Source organism: Salvia hispanica, chromosome 2 (assembly GCF_029641045.1).
Source record: "Salvia hispanica isolate PSC_SH4W2 chromosome 2, Shi_PSC_v1, whole genome shotgun sequence".
Lineage (NCBI taxonomy): Eukaryota > Viridiplantae > Streptophyta > Magnoliopsida > Lamiales > Lamiaceae > Salvia > Salvia hispanica.
The window spans coordinates 51,853,892-51,873,863 of record NC_142693.1 but is presented as its reverse complement, the minus strand read 5'-3'; the positions used below and the strand labels follow the sequence as shown (position 1 = coordinate 51,873,863).

The 19,972-nt window shown below is 37.6% G+C and overlaps 3 protein-coding genes across 11 annotated transcripts; 1 reads left to right on the top strand and 2 right to left on the bottom strand.

The window, feature by feature from the left end:
• The first annotated feature begins 290 nt into the window (after positions 1 to 290).
• LOC125209419 (uncharacterized) lies at positions 291 to 5,300 on the top strand. Of its 5 annotated transcripts, none has more exons than XM_048109022.2 (7): positions 320 to 434; positions 509 to 602; positions 1,189 to 2,669; positions 2,751 to 2,829; positions 3,244 to 3,656; positions 4,566 to 4,664; positions 4,881 to 5,300. In XM_048109022.2, the coding sequence occupies exons 3-7, from the start codon at positions 1,224 to 1,226 to the stop codon at positions 5,034 to 5,036; spliced, it is 2,193 nt and encodes a 730-aa protein (XP_047964979.1). In that variant the 5' UTR covers positions 320 to 434; positions 509 to 602; positions 1,189 to 1,223; the 3' UTR covers positions 5,037 to 5,300. The 5 variants fall into 5 exon arrangements, with proteins under 5 accessions (XP_047964997.1, XP_047964985.1, XP_047964979.1 ...); XM_048109033.2 differs by having other exon boundaries at positions 1,185 to 2,669; XM_048109053.2 differs by having other exon boundaries at positions 333 to 434; positions 529 to 602.
• A 2,490-nt stretch (positions 5,301 to 7,790) lies between these two features.
• Positions 7,791 to 8,231, bottom strand: LOC125196910 (transcription repressor OFP3-like). Its single transcript, XM_048095578.2, has one exon. The coding sequence runs from the start codon at positions 8,229 to 8,231 to the stop codon at positions 7,791 to 7,793; it is 441 nt and encodes a 146-aa protein (XP_047951535.2).
• Positions 8,232 to 8,499: 268 nt separating this feature from the next.
• CTC1 (conserved telomere maintenance component 1) lies at positions 8,500 to 14,990 on the bottom strand. 5 transcript variants are annotated; one of them, XM_089063493.1, is made up of 16 exons: positions 13,882 to 14,990; positions 13,620 to 13,738; positions 13,452 to 13,541; positions 13,295 to 13,373; positions 13,119 to 13,181; positions 12,956 to 13,033; positions 12,629 to 12,829; positions 12,203 to 12,304; positions 11,836 to 12,108; positions 11,320 to 11,748; positions 10,597 to 11,235; positions 10,426 to 10,517; positions 9,928 to 10,135; positions 9,695 to 9,824; positions 8,919 to 9,235; positions 8,500 to 8,833 (listed from the first exon to the last, which is right to left on the bottom strand). In XM_089063493.1, exons 1-16 carry the CDS (start codon positions 14,941 to 14,943, stop codon positions 8,669 to 8,671), a joined length of 4,047 nt encoding a protein of 1,348 aa, XP_088919619.1. In that variant the 5' UTR covers positions 14,944 to 14,990; the 3' UTR covers positions 8,500 to 8,668. The 5 variants fall into 5 exon arrangements, with proteins under 5 accessions (XP_088919619.1, XP_047960480.1, XP_088919620.1 ...); XM_048104523.2 differs by having other exon boundaries at positions 9,695 to 9,809; XM_089063494.1 differs by having other exon boundaries at positions 13,452 to 13,526.
• Between the last annotated feature and the right edge of the window lie 4,982 nt (positions 14,991 to 19,972).

Below are 19,972 nucleotides of genomic sequence, written 5' to 3'. Positions count from 1 at the left end.
CTTCAAAAGGACGTCATTTTTGTGCCGACTTGTCATTTCAACATTAGTTTGTCAAGTCTTTTCCAAGTTATTTAAAATTTTGAAAAACTTGTAATGCACCAAAAGTTCATATATAGTTACCATATTCCAAATGGATGATAAAGATGTAAATTAACCTATAACTAGTACTAGTAGTAATTATAGTTATCACAATACCTTATAAATAGTTTACCTACCAAAGTCCATTTTAAGTTAGATTTCAAAAAAAAAGCGAATTCCTTCTTACTCCCGCCAAACCCTTTGCCGCGAAATATTGTAAATCTTCCAAATATAATCATCCGCCGCACTCCTTTTCACGACTCTCTATCACACACTCTCTCTCTCTCTTTATCTCTATCTCTATCTCTCTTCACTCTCTCTGAGACTGTTGCAGCTTCAGAACGAGGCCACCTCAGGTAAACTCTTCCACACGAGATCTACTAATCCTTTCATTTGTGTCCGTAATTTTAAGGCTTACTCATTCCGTTAGGTTTCACCGGAAATCTTAAGGCTTTCGACTCACATTCGAGACCTGTTTGCATTTCATTTCATGTTTCGTGATACGCATCTGAATTCAAAAGCTTGTAAGTATGTTGCTATGCGCCAGATCTGAACCGTTATGCGGTCAAACTTTGTTTTTCTTTTTCAATTTCCGATTATGCTGTGTCTTATAGTTGACAGGCTGTTTTGGTTACTATGGTTTACTGATTTTGATTTAATCAATAACGTTTTCAAGAGCTTCCTTGCTAGCTATTTTAATTTTGCAATATTTTTTCTTCCAAATTGGGTCTAGTGTGCGTTGGAGATGCCAATTAGGTATAGCTTTTCCCCAATTGGATTTCCTGTATCAGTCTTATGTGATTTTTCTTCTGAATTGAATATAAGTTCAGTTAATTCCACAACGATGTGATCAGTAATATTTATGTAGTGTTACATTGTTTTATCGTCTTAGATGTTAACTCTCTGTTCAATAATAAAATATATTTGCTTGACTTAAACGTTTGCTAATTAATACGCTAGTTTTCAATTTTAAGATACACTATAATCATCCCATTTTGCTCTGCTGTCATATTCTATACCTGATTTTTTCGAATTGTTACTGAAATGGCTTCATTTGTTTGATATCTGAGACTGATGTAGTTTTGCTTCTCCCTTTTATGTGCAAGATAGAAAAGGAAATATTTGTTGATATTTTTCCTTCAATAATGGAGCTGAGGAGTTGCAGTGGCAAGCATTTCATCCAAACTATTAGGGGAGGATTGGTCATTAAAGTTTGCAATTCCAATGCCAATGGAAGGACAGTGGCTCGAACAAAGATTTTAAACGATGTATATGTCAGTGAAGATGCCAAAAGACTACAAAAGCCTCCTTCAGGTTCGATGTTGGATTATAAACCAGTGAAACTCGAACGTCCGTGTTCTATGTTGGCTACTAGGACAGTATGTGAAATAAAATCTGAACCTAGTGATGATGCTCCTAGTGTTGATGGGGATTCAGACAGTGATGTTAGTGATGCTGTCACATTGTCACAGCTCAAGAATAGGTTATTGACAAAGAGAAAGAAGTCTATTCCCACTGACGAGAAACCTGTGGAAGATGGATCTGATCTTAATGAGCCACTTATCAATTTGAAATCAAAGCATTTAAAGGCCACACGGGCTAAAAGGAGACGCCTGAATCTAAGTGCTATTTCATCTGCAACCATTAAAGTAGCTGTTAAATCTGAAGAGAATTTGGTGTCTGAAGGTTCTAAGCAAGCTGGTGGTGACCTAACTCCACTTATTCGTGTCAAGCTTGAGGCTCCAGATGCTGACCAATTAGGAAGCCACAATGAAATTCCTTTTGCCTCATCTACTGGTCAAAAGGAGGTGGTAAATCCTGTTCAGATGACAGTTCTCTCTGAACATGACAGAGAAGTATTGTCTATTGCCAACGGATATAAAGAATGTCAAACTAATGAGATTTCTTATGATCATTTGGAGGATATTGAACCTATTTCCATTAAGAATGAAGGGAACGTCAGTTTGGGAACTCTGGAATCTGAATGCAAGAAGTCGCTGGGTGCTGCACTAACAGAAATCGCAAAGCCAAAAGAGAATCCAGATTCATGTTCTCCAGTAGCTTTTTTTTCTGATAATACAGATGCAGATGTGTCTTGTCATTCTAGTAGTTCTTCGGTTATTGAAGATATGCCTGATGAATGTAGTTCTAGTTTCCAGGTCCCTGATATGCCTATTGATCATTGCATCACACCTCCTCGGGGATATAACTCAGTCCTATTTGAGGGTGAAGCGGATGCACATCCTCTCTCTGAGCTAAATGATTCCCTGAGTAGCCCTGGAAAGAACCATGGCTCCAAACCAGGTTCCATTGCAACCTCAACTACTAAGGAAAATCCCATTTCCATGGATACTGTTGATGAGGAGAGGCTTTCAACATCTTCCTTTGATACTGTTTTGAGGAATGACTTAGATTCAGAAGGTCAAACTGAAGATGAGTTATTGAAACCTCTGGACAAGAAGAATTCAGAATATTCAGTAACTTGTACAGAAAATGAGTATTCTTTAGATGACAGAACTTGTGATAATGCTGAAACAATTTCAAAACCAGAGCAACACAAGTTTCCTGAAAGACTCTTTTCCACCCATAAGGTAACTATATTTTTCTGCATGATATTTTCGCTATACACACTTGTCTGGACCATCTAAAATTTGATTGGTCTTTATCAACAGGCCTTGTCTCCATCTTCTCAAGAGCGATTGTGCTTGGTGATGAATTCTGTTGAAATCGGGAGTGATGCTGATCAAAGTAGTAAGTAAACTAGTTCGAGTTTCTCTAACCATGCATATGATGGCCTTTTATTAACTCCCCCTTTTCTCATTGCTGTATCCTTAGAGGCCCCTAATCTTTTCATTAACCTTTATTGATGAAACTAGTTTTGATAAAATATTACTTGAAACAGATTCTTTCATGTTACACCTCTCTATTGATTCTATGAGAAAACAGATTCCTGAACGTGAAATTTCACAAGTTCCTTTCTCGTCATAGTGCAAGAAAATCTGACTTGCTGTTGTGTTTTGAGTTGAAAGTATAATGTATGACTTCTAGAAGCTATCATATAGTATTCCTGACTTGCTTCCACTACTTATGCTTCTATGCTGTCTTCTAATGTAGTATTATGTTCCCATATATTTCTTTACTATTCCCTCCCTTCAATGTTTGCAGTTAATTATGGATGCAAGGAGAAGTTCTTTGAAAATCAGACTGGAAAGAAGCCTTCATCTCTGAGACTAGAGGTTCGGGACGAAAAAAAAAATGTGAATCAAAGATTACCTGGACGGGTTAGCCAGCGGAAATTCGTTATATGTCCCAGAAACATCAGAAAGAGATCACTGATACCCAAAGGCAACCTTGAGGGACCTCGTTTCTTACGTACTTTACCGAACCTCAGTACCGGCTGCACCTCTGTTCAAGGTTGTTCGGAAAGTGCTGTTGCATTCTCACAGAGACAGATGCATGACATGGAGTCTGTTGCACTAAAACTGATGAATGAGTTGAAGTCGATGAAAGACATTGTGGAACAAAAATTGCTTTTTGAAGCATACCGCAATGCTTCCTTAAAAAATGATGCAGATGAGGTATGTATGATGTCGGTTTTTAAATATAGTATATTAGGTATGGTTTTATCTGATAAAACTTCTGTCAAACATTTTCGTACACTCAACGAAGAGCCACTCTAGTTGGAGAAATTCATTGTAACACTCAGCAACTATTGCTGCACCTAGCAGTATGTCTGCCTTGGATGATCATGATAATCTAGAAATGGTGTTGAAGAGAGGAATGCTATCATCACTCTTAAAAGTAGGAACTACTATTTGACTTCTATATATTTTTGGTTTTCATCATTTGCGATGACCATAACTCTACAGTCTTATTAACTGATTTTGCCTCCAAGCTTCATCTTACTTCCTTTATTGAAAAGCTACTCTAAATTTCACATATATTCCTGACTATCTTAGAAGTCTGGCTACCTGTACCTTGTGTTACCTCGAAAAACAGACATCCAGTTTTCCAATTGTAATTCCTGGGCTGTGTCCTCTGTTCCAGTTAAAATAAACTTCTATGTTAAGCTGGCCTCTTATGTACTCAATGCTGAGAATGCTACACCCATCTAGAAAGCGTATGTTTTTTTCTTTTCTTGAGCTAAGATTGTAGAATAGAATTTAGAGATGCAATGTCCCTATAACTTTTTTGTATGCATTACATGATACTTGACAAATGCAGCTGACCAGTGATATTTGCCAAATGTCTTTTAGCTTTTGGTTCTACAATTATTGCTTTCTGCATCTTCAATTTGATTTAATTATTAAGGCCACTAGATTATATTGATGTTCTGATCATTAAAGCTGTACTCAAGTTCTTAATAGCTTATTGATCTTCTTGTTGGCTTTCATGCTTTTGAGTTCCTAAAAAATACATTATCTACATTACCATGCTAATCGATGTAGAAGGCCAAGTAGCTTAGATATGTTTCTTTCTTTTGACAGGTAAAATCAGCCATTGATAATGCTGTAAAAGCTGAAGAAAGGGCTAAAAAGTGGATGTCTATGATGGCCAGAGACTGCAACAGATTTTGTAAAATAATGGTCAGTCCGCTCTGTAATTCTCATGTTTTTGAAAGTCAAGGTTTAACGATCAAAAAGCCTTAAAAATGATGTTCTGATAAAAGCAATTAATCACAAAACACACTTGTGTTTAGTTTGTTTCCCAAAGAAAGTACCAAAAAGGTGACTTGTTGGTAGGTTACAAACTAGATATAATCTCGACTTAGGACATCTCCTGATTTAAATCTGTTGTGTTAGAAAATGACGGCAGACAGCACACCATCTTCAAAAGATAGTTTCCCGAAGGTGGAGAGGAAGATCATGTTTGCTGATGAAGCTGGTGGGAAGCTATGTCATGTTAGATTTTTTAATGGCAGCACTGCCTCTCCAGCTTCTGATGCTGTGGAACAATGAGGCTATCTAATGCTTTCTGGTATGCTTCCTTCTTATACTTAGCATATGCTCGGTTTGAGAGAGAGATTTGGTGATTTTGTATTCCTTAGTATTGCTGCTGAAGATCATTCATATTCATGTTATTCAAGTTTCTTTGTAGCATAAATACATTCTTACCATGGTAAATATGGGAGAAATGGTCAGGACTTGTATTATAGCCTTGCGAGTTTGTGTTGTTATTGACAATTGGCCTTGTAATTCACACAAAAATTTATCAATTGCTCATATCAATTGGCCTTGGATGGTCCAATAGTTGACATAAATATCTTTAAAAAATATAGAGGTATAGAGGATTTCAGCATTGTTAAATGTCTAAATTTTGTCATACATTGACTTGGTGAAGATCTCATAATTTATATAAGAGTGGATAATTCTCCCCTTATAAAGTACTCCCTCCATCACACAATAAGAGTCTTGTTTTATCATTTCGGTCCGTTCCATAATAAAAGTCATATTTCACTTTTAGCATAAATGATAAGTTAGGCCTTATATTCGATCAACATATTCTACTCACATTTTATTATAAAACTAATATATATAAGTGAGACTCATATTCAACAACTTTATAAACCTACTTTTCTTTACACTTTTTAAAACTCTCGACATAAATAAGCACCAAATTTTCTGCATTTCTGTATAAGGTAACCGACCAAGGCCGTCCATATAAAATGTGAGGATAGGATCTATTCTCAGCGTGGGAAGAAAGAGGAGAAAAAATAATTTCATTCATTAAATGGTATGTTGACATAGCTAGCTCATTCATTCTCGAGTGATTTGCGGCCTCAAATCCACTTGTCAACACCCATATTATAAGCTCGATGTTTAAAGTAAGAAATCATTTGTCAATTGTCATTAATAGTTCAAGACAAGAAATAGGTGATTGTTGGTGTGGCTTATATGGGAGTAGTTTACAACCCATCCAAAAAATATAAAGGGAAGGACAAAAGTTCAATCTCATCGATCAATGTTGCTATGATCGATAGTGGTTGCAGATTCCCTTAAAACAATTACAAAAAAAAGGAGGATGATTTACTTGAAAATTGAAGCAATGTAAGTACAACACCAGAACTACTATAAGGATTAGTTAGGCATGTATTAACAAAAGAGTCCTACTAAAATACTAACATTATCTTAGTAGATAATACTTAAGATGGTTGGTAGGATCTAAAGAATGGACGACTAAGATTAAAATATATGAATGTCAACTTGCTTCATAAAAATATCAACCTGAGTTAACATACACGAATGTTGAGCTTCAAAAAAAATTCGACCGGGATTAAATGAGATATTGTGTTGGTAAACATCAGTTATCTGTTGACATTGATATGGAAATCTAAGTGCTTAATAGTTGTTGTACTTAGGATGTAGTTATCATTTAATGATATCCCTATATTAAGAAATAAATAAACTAGGATTCGTTAATTAAAATTAGAATTCAATAGTTTTCAAACCCAGACCACCTCAAGTAAGTTATGAAAACTAAATAGTCTTTTGTAAATAGACTGAAACCGGAAATGTGCGTGTGCGCGTTGTCCTAAATTGAATCCTTTTAGTTACTTTTGGTTCGTTAATAGTGAGATACTTGTTAATAGTGAGATACTTATAGCATCATAATCCAAAATTAAGACCAAATCTACACCCTAGATTTTAAAATGAGTGGATGAGATTGAACCTTACGAATTTCAATAATTAGTAGACAAAATATCAACAAAAGGATAATATCGTCGTTATGTTATTATATAATAATTTTCGTGAATTTTTTTTATATCAACATAGTGTATTACAAATATCAACAATATGACATAAGAATATCAACACTAGTACAAGAAAATATCAACACATATTTATTGAGATTTTTACATGGTTTTATTGAGATTTTATATGCTTTATATTGAAATTTTTTTGATGTATTTATTGATAAAAATCTGGTTATCAACATTTACGAAAACTAAAGTAAAAGATATCAAATTTCATCATCCGAACGTCGTCAGAACATATGCAATTGAGATCTCGTTGGAATCCTTATAAAATTATCTTTAATTTGATATATTTTTTGCGAAAAAATAATTTAAATCGAGAGAGTTACGTAAATTTAAAGTTTTAAGATGATTTTAATAAGAGAGAATTGACGTTAATACCCTTTAATTTTATTTATTAATTTTTTTAATTAAAAATATAATCCATGTGACATTATTTCAACCACTAGATCTTCTAATCTAATGACTAAGATTTGATCTTAATTTGGAATTGCTAATTAGTTAGCAATTCATCACTTTCCTATGACACGCAGGGTAAATCATAATAAAATTTATTTATCTACAACTATGATTAAATTAATCATAAGATACACTTTCATTTTTGCAACTTATGGAGATTAGAGTTAAGTGAGCGAGTCAATTATCGACAATAGTGTATCTGATCCTCAATGCATGTTTTCTTTTGAAATATCCTGTAATAATTATATATACTACACACAAGTATGTTCGATTTCAATATCATTTGTGTTGACTAATTATTTCACTGCGTGTTATACTCTTTTATTAGGTTTGATGTTTGCAACTCATCATCAGGTGCATGTATTTTTCACCTATACACTTGATGCCTAAAATTCATTAGTTTGGAGGAGAAGGAGCATATAAAACAAGTTGAATGAAAAGCAATCATACACAAACAAAAAAAAAATGAAATAAGCACATTCACAATCACAACATTAAGTTAGAGTTGGTTGAAAATGTGTGTGAAAGCCTGTATAATAACTTTGTGATGCATTGTTGAGTTGAGGGAGAGGAAGGTCATGAGCAGCTGCTCCAGCTCTTTGGGGTGGAGGATCTGCTTGGCCACGATCATCTCGGACATCGATTTCTTGAAATCCTCGTACGGATTCACAGACTTCTTCACCACCACCAAGCTCTCCTCCAACATCACCTTCTCCTCTCCTTCCTTGTTCCGTTTTTTGGATTTCGGTTTGTGTTTTGTTGAAGCATCGGAGGGAGTGGATGGTGGAGGGACGGGAGTGGCCGGGAAGGAAATGTCGAATGATTTGGAGTTGAGAGGGGAGAGCACCTTCTGAGGGGGTTTTACCATTGAATAAGGGTTTTTGGGACGACAGATTTTGAGAAGTGAGAGGTTGAGTTTGCCACTTTTCAATTTTGCCATTTGATGATTGTTCAAATGAGTAAGAATCAGATTTCTGTATATACATATATATCAGCTCATATATTGTTGTTTATAGTAATAATTATATGGCCGGCTGCAGCTTGGAGGTGGTGTTGAGACTTGAGAGATGACCAAATCTCAGTGATGCAATCACCTACACTTATTTATACCCTGAAAGCTACACAGGAATTTCTGTGGTGACCTCATTTTAAAAAAATATTGGCGTTGCTCCAACCAAGTTTGATACTTTAGCATATCTCAAAATCAATAAAGAGAGAAAATTGAGTATTTCATTTATCCATCAAATAAATTTTGTGAAATAATTATTCAAGTTCAGATCTATACATGAATGTGCGTAACTACATACATACATACTACAAAGCATTACCAAAATCATCAATGTAGAACAGAGGTGAGATATTAGAAGCAACGTACAACTATATAAGTTCTTGAATTATGCTCCTAGCTTCTGCGAGCGTGTCTGTTCGACAAACACGCGTCGCCCAGATATTTAGCAATGGAGGAACATCGACATTTAGCTTGGAAAGGCATTCCTCCAACCAGGCTGTTTTTTCCGGATCCATAAAGCTTGCATCGACTCTCTGAAAATTAATATCAATTTCAAGAAGGCGAACTGGTTACACGAAAAGAGAAAAATGGAAAGAAAATTCAATTGCGAGAGTTTACCCAAGACGTGGTGAGAAGAGCTTTGGTAATTAAGCTTTGAAGGATATCCTCATCAGAACTGCTAAGTGATCTCTTTGACTCAACAACAAAATCCTGGCATGAGGAATCGAACAGGGAGCTACAATTTTTCACCGAAATTCTGCCATGTCGCTCTAATGCTTGGTTAAGGCGGCTAACAGTGGAGATGTGTCGCTTCCCTTTACCAGCCTTATATCCCATTAAAGTATCTTTGAGTGAATACTCCTCCAAATCTAAACCGAGAACGGTTGCAGCAATCTCAGAGTCCGTCCAACAACAACAGGAGGATGAACCGTCATCTACATCACATTCAGATAGGGAGTTGAGAAGGAAATGGACCGAAATGGTTCAAAGCAATGATACAAATTGCCTAATCTTATGGAAGATTCACAGAACATACAAAACTCAAACTACTGATGGAAACATTAGCCTGAAAAGGTTTTATTGCAGCTTTGTTGGCAGAGACCATCACACAAAGGAGTCAAAGAATAGTTCAAAAAATAGACAGTATAACATGGGTCTTAGATTGCTTGAGCTAAGCAGAAACGCAATTCTCGATTGACTGAATGAAATACTCTAATAGCCAAAAACCGGAAGCTATAATGAATTTAACTTTCTACAAATAATAAACGAGTCCTAACTAGGTGCAAATTTTACATTTCAGCAAATCAGGTGAAGCAACATTTTTTAGCCGAAGTGAATATGCACATCTCCAATGATTAAAAGTTAAAACCATGTGAAAGAAAAGGAAGTCGTACCTATGATAAAACCAGTTAATGGAATTCCAAAACCAGAGCGTATGGGCTGAACACAGGGCAGAAAAATCCCAGTACTTCCAGCTTTTTCTAGCACAAGGATATACATAGTAACAACCTGTGTCATCAAAGCCTTAAAGCATTTTGCACATGAATAGAAGAAAGGAAAGACATAAGAGTAGATGGAATAGAACAATCAGAATGTAGCAAATTAGAACAAGAGAATTATGAATCACCTTGCAACGGAATCGCATTGGCCTAAGCTCTGATAAATGCAGTGCATCGGATATCAATACTATAGAAACAGTATCATGAGATGCAACAACATGTGAGTCTACTGTTCTGGATGTATCACTAAAGTCATGATTGTGGTGCTCTCTCATCAAGCTTGCATGGTCGACAGTGATGAAAGATACAGCTGTCATCATATACTTGTCCAGCTCACTGGGAAAAGAAACATATGTTAGCTAAAACATCTTTTGTAGAAGCAGAAGGAAAAAGTATTGAACTAATTCCAAGCATAGAATCGCATACACTCCTACTAGAACAGGATAAATGAAAAGGTTCATTAACAAGGGAACCAAGAAAAGATAAGCATGTATGAAGAGGGATTAAATTGTATTTTTTTCCCGGATCTTAATAACTAGAATTAAAGAAATCAAAAAAAGGAAAACCGCCAGAGAATGACTCTCTGAACCAAAGTGACGACACATGCATGAGTTACGAATACGTACCTAAGTACAAGGACTCGGTAAAAGGTTGCATAAACATCTCTTCCTAACCCAATAGGACAATTATCTTTGCTTCTATCACAGAAGATACTAGCCTGAAGAACATATTAATCATTACCAAGTAAGATAATGGAAATGAGTGGATATTAAGTGAAATATATGTATAGAACATACAGTATGATTGTCCAACAAAACATGGACACAGACGCCAGTTTTTTCTCGAAGAAACATTAGTTTTGAACCTTGACCAGGACACCTCCCAGGTTGTGCAAGAAAATCAACACCATGGCAATCATGAAAAGCCACTACAAGGCCACGCAAAGTTATTAGGTTCCCTCGAGGTAAAGGGTAGTCAGAACATGAAGTTCCCAAAGACTGCATGGATGAATTTATCATTGACCCATTATGATCATTGATGCTAGATTCCCCCTCAAAAGAACGCCTAGGCTCGTTAGAAATACAATCCATCATCTTCATAAAATTCTCCAATAAATTTACAGCACTGGAGGGAACAAATATGTCAATGTCTGAATAACTCTCACAGCCCGTGCTATTGCCAATCAGACATGGAATTTCAAATTTACAGAAACCTTTGGTTAGCTCATCATCACTAACACGTAAATTGCAATATGGAAGTCTATCAGGTAGATCAGCACTTCGCAGACCCTGGATAGATGACAATGTAAGACTCCGAAAAAAGGTTCCAGAACCAATGAACACTTTAGCACGACTGACTTGATATGTTTCTTCTTTACAGCATAACATATCTCCCTCCTCGTGTTTAACAAGATAACAGCAACCAATTTTGAGTAGCTGCAAATTTGGAAGATGCTTAAGTAAATAGCAAATAAACAAAATGGAATTATTATATAACCTGTTAATGAACAGCCAACATACTTCGTACTTGGAAAAGTAATCAGAGCCGAGTTCCAATAAAACCTTCCTCACTGGTGGTTTGCAGCTAGAAACAACCTCACCACGATCACCGGCACAATGCAGCATTCCCATCCAATGATTGTTTCCTCCTTCATCAGTATTTTGACATGACAGTTCTATCCCATTATTTGAACAACATCTGCTTTCTAAACCACTTCCAGTGCTATCCATACAGCAACTGTAAACCTGAAATGAAGTATGCTCACTTTTACATCTCTTAAGATTAGGGTGCTCCTTAGCTGGGGCAATGTTTTTGAAAGAATCCTGCCAATGGCCTGAAAAACTTCTAGTCGTCGTTGGATCACTGTATTTCCCAGCAACAAGCAAATCCCAAGGTAAGACTATGGCCTCCGCAAACATGTTGGGCCTCTTTGCTATGTCTCCTAGAAACTGAATTAAGTACAAGGTTGAGAAAACAAAGATTTAGTGTCCAGTTTAACATTTTAAATCATATATTATCTTTGAATGACAACATACCTTTTGTTGAATGGGAAACTTATGTATTAACCAAAGCAGATGATATTTCCCACTATTAAGATCCTGAAAATTCCTTTTCCAATCAAAGAACAAAGAACGACTTCTAGAATCCTCATCACTTGGACAATGGTAAAGATAAATTGGTATGTTCAATTTTCTTGATGGTAAAGCATTACTGAAGATACTTCGGCAAGATATAGGCTGATATATGGTTGGATTTAAGTCTACGAGTTCAGGGCATGTGCTTTCCATTATGAGCCTGAAGTCCTTCGTCTGAGAATATTCCAAAGACATTATTACTTAAAGAAAGGGAAACTTTGTCCCATTTTGAACATAAGGCACATACAAAATGGTTTAGCTGTACCACCTCAAAAATCCTCTTAAAGTCCCATGTTTCTGGAAGGTTAAGCATGATATCAACACTGCCAGTTGCATCAACAAGCTGAAGTCTTCCAGAAGAAGATGAAATCTGAAAAGGAAGGAACAATATCCTTTTTAACTGTAGCTTCAAGTGATTAAATCGAACATAATAAACTGCATTCATTATTTATGGAAATACTTAGAGAGGCAAATTGGAGTTGCGGGTCCTCCTATAATTCTATTGATCTTATTGCTGCCCCAACTAGCACTAAGCTAGACATAATGGGAAAGGTTTTATTTAATAGATATAAATCAATATTATAAATATACAGTATTTTAAAATCAAACAAACCAATAAAACATGACAAATTGACAATCACAAGCAAAATAAAATAACTTCTTGTGTTTTTCAGGAAAGTGCTGCATAGCTGACCTTTAAAGTTCCCAGTACAACAACCCCAATTTCTTCCGAGCGCAATACTCTTCTGATTGATTGCTCATAAGATCTCCCACCGCAACGTAGAAGGCCTTTCTGATTGATCCCACCCATAAAATCAAGACAGTTCTCCTCCGAATTCAAGACTTTTTTCCACGCAGCCTCACAATAACTAACTAAATTAGCAACAGGAAGCACCTGAAAGAAAACAAGCCAAGCATACAATTAGATGATAGTAGATATGGTTCTCATGAACCAAGAAACCAAAACATGATTGACTTAGATGAAGCCAGATATACTCAGCAGAACTACTATTTGGCTTACCAGTCTCAAATGACAACAATCTACTTCCTTGCCACCAGAACATAAGTCATGCCTACAGAACTCCAGCAAGACTCCATGCTACCATGTACAGATTCAAAAGTAAATATAGGAAAAGTAAAGAGATAAACTTTTCCAATATTCCTTAAACTACTACTAGGTTTACCCGAGCCTGAAAAGCTGATGACGGAAAATGTGAACTAGCATACTTTTGAGCCAAACCTTCCTCCTGTGAACACCTTGTAATTTTTTACGTTAACTTAGATTTAACCCAAGCATGATAATAAAATGCAATTATGGCACAATTCAATCAAAGTTGAATAAAGTAATCATCTTAATTACATGTTGTGATCCTAAGATATCCTTCACAGACAAAGTCCCAGCAAACATTTTCTGGAAACACGAGACAACAAGCAATGCCCTGATACAATAAGTACAGCATTAAACGAGCCAGCCAGGAAAAATGAAAGATAAAAGAAATATCCTTGCACTCAATTACCACAATCTGGCAGCATATGGCAAAGAATTAATGAACTTTTGAAGAAGACTTGGAGATTGTTGTTTCAAATGAGACCTGCAATAAATTGTGCTAAAACATATCAAATATAAATACACAAAATAAAGGGAGTATCGAACTTCAATAACATAGACTTATAGAAGCCACTACCATGACTCCAGTGGAGAGAATGACTCCACGTGTATGGTAGTCCTAGTGCAAGCACCAAGTATCATCATTTTTCCCCAAGGAAAATGTGGGTCCACAAAATGAACATTCATCAGAGTAACCTGAAAGAAACATACATTTGATTAAGTTACGTTGCCGTTCAAAGATTTAAGCTGCTGTGAGCAGGAGTATTATCTAGATTCCACAGGCTAATTATAAATGATCTCAATGTAGACTACTGCAAATAAGGATATGACTAACATACAAGCACCCCAACTCTGACATAGTGTGGAAAAGCAAGGTACTTGTCAGTTAACAATAGTATCACATCTTGATCCAACTCAATAATCAGCCCATCCATGTAAATGCCAGTAATGACTCCAGTGTAGCTACCACACTCCCCTTTCCCTCTTATATCAGCATTTCGAGTTCCGCTTAGTTCCTTCGGGAACTTAGCAACGTGCAATGATACACTATCCGTCGCCAGATACATCAGCTGAGACTCCTCCTTCCTCAAATAAACCAACTTCTTTTTGAACCCCATAACTAAAACTACATCACCAATTAATCGCGAGATCGCAGGATGCCACGAAGACGTCACTCCACAGAAGTACACTATTGTGCTCTGAGCAAAACGATGATCTTCGACATTTCTCCTACACAAACCACTCAATTCTGAAACCAGGTGTTTTGAAGCACAATATTTGCATTGGCAGACAAGAATATGTACAAGAAATCCATCAACGCCCCCCAAATCGCCTCCCCTGCCCGCCCAGGGCACACTGGCTACAGGGCTTATCGACGTTATCAAACCGAAAATCAACCTGCGGGCCGTGAATCTATCTCCGAGATCACAGTCACCTAAACTCAAGCAAAAACAACTAAAATCCGACAAACTGCACCGACTCCCACCGCAAGGTTGGAAGAAACCCCACTGTATTATCTCTAGAAAACCACCTCTCCCACGCACGAAGGGAATGAAATTCCAAGCGAAAATTCGGATCTTTTGACCAATCATTTTGGGGTCGAAATTCAAAATTTCACAGCAGATGGCGGTGGAATCGTCGTCGGAAAACTGAAAGCAATTGCAATTTTGAAGCAGATTGGGCGAAGAGGGTAGGTTGACAGTTCCGATAAGGAGTGCGGAGTGTTTCAAGGGTTTAAGGGTTTGTAAGTTAGGGTTTTGGTGGATGGGTTCCCGAGAGCAGGGGTTTCGGCTGCGAAGGTCGATGGGGCGGCTAGGAACAAGAGATGAGGCGGCGGTGAAGGGGCGGCCGGACTTGATGAGGCTGGAGATGGTTAATACAGCGGTTGGGTTTTCTTCCATTGCTCATTTGGGTTTGAACGATTGAGAGATTGAATTCGACGGGAAGTGGGAAAAGGCGGGAGTGACGCTCACAATAAATAATTCAGAATATTGAACAGAAAGATCATCCATAATGGGCCTGGACTTCTCAAAAATACCTCCTGCCCCATCATAAGAACCTCTCACTGCACTGTCACGTCATAAGGACATCCTACTGCACAATGATGGACATCCCCAAGGACATCCCGATGGAGATCCACAATAATAAAAATTCACAAATTCGTAAATATGCAATTTATGGAATTAAAATTTCGACACGAATACGGGAAAAATGCAACGATTTTATTTCTTAAAAAAAGCATACATATTTAAATTAAAAAAAACCATCTCAAGCCAAAAAAACGATTCAAACAAAGTACTCCCTCTGTCCCAGAGAAGTTGGCATACTTTGAAAATGGCACGGGATTTTAGGAGGTTTTGTTTTGTGTGTTAAATGGAGAGAGAAAATATAATTTTTATATTCATGTGAGAGAGAACTTTTTCCAAAAAGGGAAATGTGACATCTTTTGTGGGACAAACTAAAAAGGAAAGTGTTCCAACTTCTCTAGGACGGAGGGAGTACATGTTATGTCTTGAATCTCTACATGTACATGTTATTTAAAAAAATCGTATATATAGAGTTTGCAACGAGCCGTATACATGGAGTTTTTAAAAAATTAAAAAATCGGGACTCCGTCGTGGCACCGCAATGGCGGACGTCCTGACAGATGTCGTCGGAAATCCGCAGAACTCCGGTGTCCGCAAGAGACGTCCGCGTCCGTTGGTCGCTCACCTAATGGCGGACGTCCCGCGCGGACTTCCGACACGTCGGTCTGACGCCCACCGCTGCGGATGCTTTAAGATAGTACTTCGTGCTCCATTTAATTTTTTTCACGTTTGATATATAGACTCAACATTCTACTAACTTTTTACTCTCACAATTCATTATAAAATTAATACTCCCTCCGTCCATAAAAAATACTACCTCCGTCCCCCAAATTTTGACACACTTTGACCAGACACGAGTTTTAAGAAATGTAATGGAGAGTGAGTTGAAAAGGTTGGTGGGATGTGAGTCCTACTTTTAAAGTATTAGTTTTATAATAAAATGTGAGTAGGAATGAGTTAGTGGAATATGGGGTCCACTACCAAAAATGGTAAAAGGTGAAGTGTGTCAAAATTTGGGGGACGGACCGAAATAGTAAATTGTGTCAAAATTTGAGGGACGGAGGTAGTAGTCTGCTTGTGGACTGCACTGCTGCACGGATTTTAATGAGAAATTGGTAAAGTAAGAGAAAAGGAAAAAAAAATAAGTTAAGTTAAAGAGATAGAAAGAAAAAGTAGGTAAGTTGAGGGAGGAGGAAAAGTGGGAAAAGTATGAGAGAAAAACTTTCCATTTTAAAAAATGAGACTATTTTTATGGACATTCCAAAATGGCAAAATGAAACTTTTTTTCGTGGATGGAGGGAGTATATGAAAAATGGATCCCCCAATTCTCCCTCTGTCCGCGAATAGGAGTTTTATTTTTCCATTTTAGTCCGTCCGCGAGTAGGAGTCCCGGTTCACTTTTACGATAAATGGTAATATGGTCTTAGTCTTACTTTCCACTAACTTATTCCACTCACATTTCATTTAAAATTAATATATACAAGTGAGGCCTCTATTCCACTAACTTCTTGTCACCTACTTTTCTTAACATTTCTTAAAACTCGTGTCACTCATAAATGAGACTCCTAATGGAGGATAGAGGGAGTAATTTCATAAAACTCATGCCAAGTCAAAATTGCATATAAAATATACTCCCTCTGTCCCATGCCATGTTGGAAATAGAATATTAGACTTTAGAGTTTCAAGGAATATTAAAGTAATTGTGTTATAGACTTATAGTTCCAATGTATAGTCCCTAGGTTAATTTACTTCTCTAACTATAAATAGGGATGTATAAGAGCATCCCCAACACAGGGGGACGGGCCGCAACGAGCGAGTCCCAGCCCGACGTTAGATGTCTTCGGGCCGGGCCGCAGGTCCCCTCGATTTTAAATTTATTTATTTTTGTTTGCCTATTTATATACTTGTTGTGCTCCATTCTACCACTCTTCCACACAAACTCAATTTTATTCCTCTTGTATTCAAATATTTCTGGCTTCTATGAATTGGCTTAATAACGACCAACGACAGATGGACGATTTCGTCAACGCCAACACTGGCAAGTGCCGCCGACGCTCGACCTAAATGCAACGCCTAGTCCGGGGTTGCCTACCAACATGGAAATAACATCGCCAGTTAGCACTGATGAGTACGACATCAGTGATATGGAGCCCGCTGAAGGGAGGGGCAAGGGCAAGGTTGCGGATGAGGAGGGGCCGAAGAAGTATAGTCCGCAGGAGACAATGTGGCTGGCCAAGAACTTCGTCGACGTCTCCGAGGACGCTATCATCGGCAACCAGCAGAGCGGCAAAGTGTTTTGACAACAAATTGCAGAGAAGTACAACGTTGGTCGACCTAGAGGGTCGTTCGAGCGTAGCTACGTGAAGCTACGCAAGCATTAGGGTCGGGTCCAGAAGGAGATGAATAAGTGGAATGGCAAGTGGACTAACGTAGTCCGGATGTGGCCGAGCGGGCACAACGAGATGGACCTCGTGGAGAAGTCCAGAGCAGATTTCTTCTCTGGTGGGAAGAGGCACTTCAAGTACTTCGACGTTTGGAAGCTTGTCGAGAAGAGCCCGAAGTACCCCGGTGGGGTAGAACCGGCGGCAAGTGGGGCGCTGAAGAGAACCAAAGTTTCCGCCCCGGACACTACTCTTCGAGGAAGGAGGTTCGCCAATCGACCTCAACGTGACAGACGACGACATCTTCCTCTCATCCCCTGATACTCAAAGGCGTCCGATGGGCACAAAGGCGACAAAGAGGAAAGCGAAGGGCAAGGCAACTGCGAGCTTCTCCGCTATGCCGCTGCCGCCGCCCAATCCTTCACTGGATAAGATATCCGACTCTATGTCGGATATGAGTATTACGTTGTGGATGAGCCAGCTGACGGAGTTGACATCGAGTGATACCTCGACAATGTCGGTGTAACGCCCCGCTTTTTCGAACCCTAATTTTTGTGACGTGGAAATTTTTGTATTAAATGCTTTTAATGCTATGATATATGTGAAATTAAATGATAAGTGATTTATTGCAATATTCTATGTGACCTAATTGCGATTTTGAGTTGAGATTGAGTTGAATGGTCAACTTGTAGAATATGTGACGTGGCTATTGAATAGTCAACATGGTGGAAAATATGACGTGGCCGTGGAATGGTCAAAGTCGTTGAAAAATGTGAAGTGGAGGTGGAAATCCGAATATGTGGATATTTTGATGTGGGAAGAAATAATATTTGTGGTGATTTATATTCCTAAGGGATGAGTGAGAATTTAATAGGAGCATCATTTAATCATGTGGAATTTTCGACCCTCCTATTTATTGAAGAAGAAATCTTATTTTTCTTGGATTTAATTATTGCTTGGGATAATTATCCAAATTAAATCCAAAGTCCGATTATTCCTTTTATTTGATGAAAATTTCGAAATCTATGTTATTCCTAGAGGGAATTTCGAAAATCCCCTATATTATGGGAGAAGGGATTATTTTATTATATTATTTGATCCCTTGTTTATTCTCTTCCATAATTAAATTCAAATATCCTAGCATATCTTGCCAAATCTAAAAAGATCTTACCAAATCCTAATTAAATTAGGATTTTAGTTAAATTCCTTGTAGGAATTTAATATCACGCCACTTTTGGCTATTAGTGGGGGAGTATTTTTATTTTATTCATGCTCCGTAATATTTTATTCTACTCCGTAAAATATTCAAATTAAATCATAGGCTAAATTAATAGCCTAGAATTCGAATTCCCTATTATTACTCCTCAAATATTCGGCCACTTCAACAAACAAATCTTCCATATCTCTTCCAAATCTTTATTTATTTAATTATTGGAGTATATCTTGCACTCTATAAATAAGAGGAGAGAAATCAAAACCCTAGCACTACAGAAACCGTCCCCCACTCTCCCAAAAATCTCGACATCTCCATCTCCCCACTCTCTCAAATTTTTCTTCTACTTTCTCCATTAATTCTTCATCTTGTGGAGAAGAATTGAAGCTGCAATTCAAGAATTCATTGAAGAATCAAGATTCTACTTGTTTCTACCATTTGTTTTTGCAAGAAAAGGTACTTCTATTATTAATCTTTTCTTCATCTACCGATTAATCGGTGTTCTTGAGTCCACATGCATTTAGAACGAGTGAAGGGGGAAATTAATCGGTGAATTTGGATGCATGTGTGTGTGTGACCGTGTGTGTGTGGGTGTGCACGCCTCGGTAGGCGTGTATGTGTGTTTGTGTGTGTGCGTGTGTTGTGTGTGGGAAACACTCATGCGTGACACGATTTGATGATAAATCTGGAGTTGTTGTGTGATAAAAACGATATGATAATCGTACTTTGATTCTGATTGTTGATTTTGGAAATAATCGAAGGGAAAATGGAAACGTGTGCATAATTTTGATCCATGATTGAGACTTATTTGAAATATATGAACTAAAGCTGATAGTTCGCGTTCCCGGTGGGATATCAAGAAGAAGTGCATTTTTGTTGAACTCGAAAGAAATCGAGGTGGGCTTTATTCTAAACTCTCTTCTATGTGCAAATTTATGATGTTGGAGAAATAAGGGTGGATTGAACTGTTATGCCATGCCTATAAATTATTTTGGATATTGTGATTGCCTGATGCCTAGATTGTGAGTACGCTCCATTAGGCTACATCGGCTATAAAAACGAATTCGGGTCTGAGTAGGGCCGCAAACCCTATCAGGCTAGTGTACACGGTGGGATCGGGAGCCGTCCTTGCTAGTCGGCCGATCTCGTGGGCGAATAGTGTGGCCACACTTTCGTCGCACTATGAAATGATGATTGATGAGAAAATGGGAGGTATTATTTGACTGGCCAGTCCATGATATATATTTTG

Excerpts from the sequence above, each read along its gene's own strand:
- LOC125209419 (XM_048109040.2), top strand. The coding sequence starts at position 1,224 with ATGGAGCTGAGGAGTTGCAGTGGCAAGCATTTCATCCAAACTATTAGG. Across the intron at positions 2,670-2,750 it reads GACTCTTTTCCACCCATAAG|GCCTTGTCTCCATCTTCTCA; the intron begins GTAACTATATTT and ends CTTTATCAACAG. Across the intron at positions 4,665-4,880 it reads ACAGATTTTGTAAAATAATG|AAAATGACGGCAGACAGCAC; the intron begins GTCAGTCCGCTC and ends CTGTTGTGTTAG.
- LOC125196910 (XM_048095578.2), bottom strand. The coding sequence starts at position 8,231 with ATGGCAAAATTGAAAAGTGGCAAACTCAACCTCTCACTTCTCAAAATC.
- CTC1 (XM_089063493.1), bottom strand. The coding sequence starts at position 14,943 with ATGGAAGAAAACCCAACCGCTGTATTAACCATCTCCAGCCTCATCAAG. Across the intron at positions 13,034-13,118 it reads CATCAGCTTTTCAGGCTCGG|CATGGAGTCTTGCTGGAGTT; the intron begins GTAAACCTAGTA and ends TGTACATGGTAG. Across the intron at positions 12,830-12,955 it reads ATTGTTGTCATTTGAGACTG|GTGCTTCCTGTTGCTAATTT; the intron begins GTAAGCCAAATA and ends GTTTTCTTTCAG.